This window comes from Nicotiana attenuata, unplaced genomic scaffold (genome assembly GCF_001879085.1).
Source record: "Nicotiana attenuata strain UT unplaced genomic scaffold, NIATTr2, whole genome shotgun sequence".
NCBI classification, from domain to species: Eukaryota; Viridiplantae; Streptophyta; class Magnoliopsida; order Solanales; family Solanaceae; genus Nicotiana; species Nicotiana attenuata.
The window spans coordinates 94504-100912 of NW_017671438.1; the positions used below are offsets into that span (position 1 = coordinate 94504).

The 6409-nt window shown below is 40.9% G+C and overlaps 2 protein-coding genes across 2 annotated transcripts; both read left to right on the forward strand.

Moving 5' to 3' along the window:
• The first annotated feature begins 2002 nt into the window (after nucleotides 1-2002).
• LOC109208296 (uncharacterized mitochondrial protein AtMg00820-like) lies at nucleotides 2003-2377 on the forward strand. The gene has a single exon (XM_019371382.1). It carries the CDS (start codon nucleotides 2003-2005, stop codon nucleotides 2375-2377), a length of 375 nt encoding a protein of 124 aa, XP_019226927.1.
• A 3263-nt stretch (nucleotides 2378-5640) lies between these two features.
• LOC109208297 (uncharacterized mitochondrial protein AtMg00810-like) lies at nucleotides 5641-6204 on the forward strand. Its single transcript, XM_019371383.1, has one exon. The coding sequence runs from the start codon at nucleotides 5641-5643 to the stop codon at nucleotides 6202-6204; it is 564 nt and encodes a 187-aa protein (XP_019226928.1).
• The last annotated feature ends 205 nt before the right edge of the window (nucleotides 6205-6409 follow it).

A 6409-nucleotide genomic window follows, 5' to 3' on the forward strand; every position in this document is an offset into this window, starting at 1 on the left:
CTTCAAAATCATTGGGTATCCAGATTGATTTCAAGGCAAAGAGAGGATATCAACCAAGAGGAGGACCTATGACAGTCAATAATGTGGAAGGACCATCAGCAGTTGGGCATTTGCAAAGCAAGGGTGGTGACTACTTCTTCACTGAAGCCCAATACCAGCAGATCCTAAGCTTGCTTAACAAGGAAGGACCCAGTGATACCACAATGCAGACACAAGCTAACATGGTAGGTACAATTTTCTCACTTTCTTCAGGTATGCCTCCTGATGAGTGGACTATTGATTCAGGAGCTACACACCACATAGCTTCTACCCTGAATCTTTTACATAACATTCAAAGTATTGACAAACATAAAAGGGAATCAGTAAGGCTGCCCAATGGAACTAGTACAAATATAACTCATACTGGTAATTCACAGTTATCAGCAGACAACATTCTGTTATGTGATGCCATTTTATTGCCTGAATTGTTTGTGTTTCATGACCTCTACAATGGCAAGGTGAGGGGCGGTAAGGAAAGTGAAGGGCTATACTTGCTGAAAGGAAAAGGAGTTAAAATAGTAGCAGCTGTCAGAACTGAAGGGAGAGCAGGAGATTCAAGCTGGATATGGCACATGAGGTTAGGACATGCTTCAACATCATATTGCGGCATATTCCATTTCTGAAGAATAAAGTAGATAGTAGCTTGCATAATAAATGTTCTGTATGCCCTATGGCTAAGCAATCTAGACTTGCTTTTCCTGATAGTGAACAGAGAATCACTAAAGCATTTGAGCTAGTACATATGGATGTTTGGGGGCCATATAGAGTGCCCACTCATGATAGGAAACACTACTTTCTTACTGTTGTAGATGACTACTCAAGGGCAACTTGGATATTTTTAATGCAATTGAAGAGTGAAACCATTATATTCTTGAAGCAGTTTATGTGCATGGTTAAGACTCAATTTGATACTTCTGTTAAGGTAATTAGAACAGATAATGGAACTGAGTTCTTTAACAGCCAATGGAACACCATTCTGCAAGATCAGGGAGTGATTCATTAGAGTAGTTGTGCCTACACTCCACAACAAAATGGAGTTGTAGAGAGAAAGCACAGACACATATTAGATACTGCAAGGGCTTTAAATTTCAAGCAAATTTACCAAAAAGATTTTGGGGTGAATGTGTGCAAACTGCTGTTTACATCATAAACAGGTTGCCTTCTAAAGTGTTGAGTGGAAGGTGCCCATATGAGTTGTTACACAAAAGAAAACCATCACTTGCATTGAGTGTTTTTAGTTGTTTGTGCTATGCTACAAACTTAGTGAAGGAGGACAAGTTTGCACCTAAGGCCAAAAAGGCAGTCTTGCTAGGATACTCTTCTACACAAAAGGAATATAGGCTGCTGGATTTAGAAACTAACTATTTTTTTGTTAGCAGAGATGTCACATTCAGAGAATCAATGTTTCCTTTTAGAGAATCACAGCTGCAGATTGATCCACACATAGTGAAGCAGAACCAAGATAATTTTCTGTGTTTACAGCAGAGTAACAGACATTTTGCAGAAGCTAACAATCCCGAAGAGCATGATCAAGCAACTGAAGTGCATGATCTGATTGCTTCCTTGGATCAAACAGCAGACCTACAAGTGAGAATTCAGCAGATCAACCTGCTTATGATGAAGCAGAACAATTGGAAGGAAAATTTGTATCCACAACACCTGAAAGCCTAGCTGAGGAATCAACCAGTTCTCCTGAAGACAACCTAATTGCTCCTATCCTCCAAGAAATGCCAATATCTGAGGGACCTTCCACTGCAGACATCAGGCTATCTACTAGAGTCAAACAACCACCTATATGGATGTAGGATTATGTTACAATAATGCCAAAGTCCTCACAATGTGCCTATTCTCTCTCTCTCTCTCTCTCTCTCTCTCTCTCTCTCTCTCTCTCTCTCTCTCTCTCTACCTATCCTATGACAATGTCACTCAGAAGTATAAAGATTATTTGCGTGCATTCTCAGTGATGAAGGAGCCAAACTCATTCAAAGAAGCAGTAAAAGACAAGAGGTGGATACAAGCAATGCAACAAGAAGTGAAGGCTTTGGAGGATAACAGGACTTGGGAGGTAGTTCCTATACCTGTTGGGAAATTCATAATTGGTTCCAAATGGGTATACAAGATCAAGTATAACTCAAATGGAAAAGTAGAAAGATTCAAAGCAAGGCTTGTGGCAAAGGGATACAATCAGCAGGAAGGGTTGGATTATCATGAGACATTCTCACCAGTTTCCAAAATGGTAACTGTGAGATCTGTCATAGCTATTGCAGCTTCTAAAGATTGGAAGCTTCATCAAATGGATGTGTATAATGCATTTCTTCAAAGAGATCTACAAGAATAAGTGTACATGGATTTGCCACAGGGATTTCAAAAGCAGGGGGAGACAAAGGTGTGCAGATTACTAAAGTCCTTATATGGACTTAAACAAGTTTCAAGACAGTGGAACCTGAAGCTTACAAAAGCACTGTCGAATGCAGGTTTTCATCAGAGTGCTTTTGATTACTCCCTATTCACCAAGAGATCAGGAAACGACATTGTCACGACCAAATTTCATTAAAGGTAGTGATGGCGCCGGACACCACTGTCAGGCAAGCCAACACTAAATAATCAATTTAGTTCTCGTTTTAGTATTTTTGTAATCATGATTTTTCTTCAATTTAATAGTAAAAGATGGACTCTACAGAATAAATAATAATGTTTTAACAATTTCAATACTGAATAACCCATGATCATCCCAAAACCCGGTGTCACAAATGCATGAACGTTTACTAAGGAATAAAATAAAATACAATAACTGTCCGGAATATAATTTGGACAGAAAGGGAAATACCACTGCTCTGAAGGAGACTCTATTGGCTGCAGGTCATCACGAGAGATGCAGCTCACCTAAGTCTTCGTATTAACCATGCCGCTGCGCCCACTAGGTCACTAGACATGCATGTGCCTGTGCAACAAAAATACACAGCAAGTGTAGTATGAGTACGAAAACAACGCGTACCCAGTAAGTATCCAGTCTAACCTCGAAGAAGTAGTGACGAGAGGTCGACTTAGACGTCCAGTAAAATCCGATACACTAAGTAAGTGAATAGATATGAAACAGAGTAAATATATGAAATAAACATGTATAAAATACGTGGTACAATTCCCCTCTTTACAATTTTACTCAAGCTCTCAACTAGCAAGTTCCCTCCCGGAGCATATATATGTAGATATAGTGGATATCATCAAGAGGTTGTCGTAATTCAAATCAGGAAAAACCCCTCAGATCCAACATAATAGTACTGTGCACTGCCGAGGGTCGAACGACGCGAACCATAGATGCATCTAATTCCCCGCTCGCGAATCATTCATGTGACACGGTCCCCGCTCGCGAATCATACATGCGACGCGGTCAAATATAAATTTAGGAAATTACCCCGCTCGCGAATCATACCTGCGACACGGTCAAATATAAATTTAACATTTAAGTCATACCTCTTTCTTGATTCTTTTAAAAATAATGAAAATTCATCTTGAAACTTTAAGTAAATTGCCCCGCTGGCTAAACATACATGCGACGCGGTTACCCATAGATTTCTTAAGCTATTATAATATTCCTCAGCTCTTTTCGAAATTTCGAAGTTCAATTGAAACCTTTTAAATCTTAGATTCATCAAAATTCAATTCTTTCAAGACAATTATTGCTCAACCTAAATCTTACTTCTTCTCAAGGCAAACAATAAACATGAATCGATGGTAATATCACCAAGGCATGGTGTAAACCTAGGCTACCCGGACATAGGCATAACTAGTAGCTACGGGACTCTCGTCACCTCATGCGTACGTAGCCCCCACAACTAAAAGCACATATTAATTTATTTCACCTATTGGGTTAATTCTCTCTACAAGGTTAGAAAGGGGACTTACCTCGCTCCGAAGTTCCATAACCGGCTCCCAAGCCCTTCCGCGACTCAAACTGATGCCCAACGCTCCAAAACTAGTCAATAATTATGCAAACTCATTAATATATACTCAATACTCATTATATTCCTATTTACAACAACTCCCAACTCCGTTTGAAAAATCGATAAATCACCCTCGGCCCCACGTGCCCGGATTCTGAATATTTTAGAAGATAAACTTTTCCCATGACATCACGAACTCAAATATATAATTTATTCTCAATTCCATGACAAAAATTCGTAGTAAAAATCCAAATACACAAGATTCTAGGTTTTTCCACCAAAACCTCAATTTCTACTAATTTCCATGTTCGAATCTAGATAACCTCATGTATTTAACTCAAAATTGTGAAGAAGGAACTTACCCATTGTGATTGATGAAGATGACACTCCAATGTGCTCCAAAATTGGCTCTCATGGGCGAAAATGAAATGAAATAGAGCCAAACCCTCGTTTTTAAAGAAGACACTGCCAGCCCCGACCTTCGCACCTGCGGTTACTTGACCGCTTCTGCGGTTCCGCAGGTGCGTCCCAGCTACCGCTTCTGCGATCTATCCCCCAGCTGCCCACTTCCGCTTCTGCGACTTCCTTTCCGCAGGTGCGGTCTCGCTTCTGCGGCTAGGTGAACGCATCTGCGGTCTCAGCACTTCCCCACCAAACCGCATCTGCGCCCCTTTGGCCGCTTCTGAGGCTCCGCACCTGCGGCCGAAACCTCGCAGGTGAGGTTACACCAGATGACAGCTGGCTTAGAAATCTTCATAAGGCCGAATTCAATCCATTAACCACCCGATTCCACCCGAGGCCCCCGGGACCCCGTCCAATCACACCGACTAGTTCCAAAATATAATGCGGACCTGCTCGAGGCTTCAAATCACATCAAACAACGCTAAAATCATGAATCACACTCCAATTCAAGCTTAATGAACTTTAGAACTTCAAACTTCTACGTTCGATGCCGAAACCTATCAAATCATGTCCGATTGATCTCAAATTTTGCACACAAGTCACATTTGACATTATGGACCTACTCCAACTTCCGAAATTGGAATCCGACCCCGATATCAAAAAGTCCGCTTCCGGTCAAACTTCTCAAAAACCTTCAAATTTCTAACTTTCGCCAAAGGACTCCAAAATGACCTATGGGCCTCCAAATCCACTTCCGGATGTGCTCCCAATACCAGAATCACCATACGGAGTTATTCTTAGACTCGAAATTCCAAACGAACATCGATAACATCGAAATGCACTTCAACCCAAATTTATGAAATTCTTCCAAAATGCTAACTTCCACAATAGGCGCCGAAATGCTCCCAGGTCATCCGCAACCTGACCCGGACATTATCCCAAGTCCAAAATCATCATACAAACCTGTCGGAACCTTCAAATCCTGATTCCGAGGTCGTTTACTCAAAGTCTAACCTTAGTTAGAATCTTCCAACTTAAAGCTTCCGAAATGAGAATTCTCTTTCTCAATCAACTCCGAACTTCTGAAATTCCAATTTCGACCACGCGTACAAGTCATAATACCTAAAGTGAAGCTGCTTATGGCCTCAATCCGCTGAACGACTCGCTAGAGCTCAAAACAATCGGTCGGGTCGTTACAGACATTGTCATAATTCTCATATATGTTAATGATCTACTTATTACTAGTAGCAGCAGTACCATGATTGATGAAGCCAAAAAGGTTATGAATCAACAATTTAAGGTTAAAGATCTAGGGGAATTGAGATTCTTCTTGGGAATAGAAGTTTTGAGATCACAACAGGGCATTATGTTGAATCAAAGAAAGTATACTTTGGAGTTGATTTCAGAGTTAGGTTTGAGTGGAGCAAAGCCTGTAGTTACATCATTGGAGATCAATCAAAAACTGACTTCAGTGGAGTATGATAAAGGAGTTGGAATGCAGGTCGAAGATCCTATGGTAGATGTCACAGGATATCAAAAACTCATAGGCAAGCTTCTGTATCTGACAGTTACTAGACAAGACATAAGCTATGTTGTGCAGACCCTTAGTCAGTTTATGCAAGCTCCAAAGAAGTCCCACATGGATGCAGCACTTAGAGTGGTCAGGTATTTAAAAGCAGCACCTGGCATGGGAGTCCTAATGCACAGGGAACCTAAAGATACACTGCCGAGATTCTGTGACTCAGACTGGGCAGCCTGCCCTGTCACTAGAAGATCAGTTAGTGGCTATGTAGTGAAGTTTGGAAATTTCTTGATTTCCTGAAAATCAAAGAAGCAACATACAGTGTCCAGAAGCAGTGCAGAAGCAGAATATAGAAGTATGGCATCTGCAGTTGCAGAGGTTGTGTGGCTAACTGGACTCTTCCAGGACTTAGGAATCACATTGCAAAAACCAGTTCCTCTCTATTTTGATAGTAAAGTTGCAATGCAAATTGCAGCAAACCCCATTTTTCATGAGAGGACCAAGC

Bases quoted from the DNA above. Each gene is read 5' to 3' on its own strand.
- LOC109208296 (XM_019371382.1), top strand. From the start codon at position 2,003: ATGAAGGAGCCAAACTCATTCAAAGAAGCAGTAAAAGACAAGAGGTGG.
- LOC109208297 (XM_019371383.1), top strand. From the start codon at position 5,641: ATGATTGATGAAGCCAAAAAGGTTATGAATCAACAATTTAAGGTTAAA.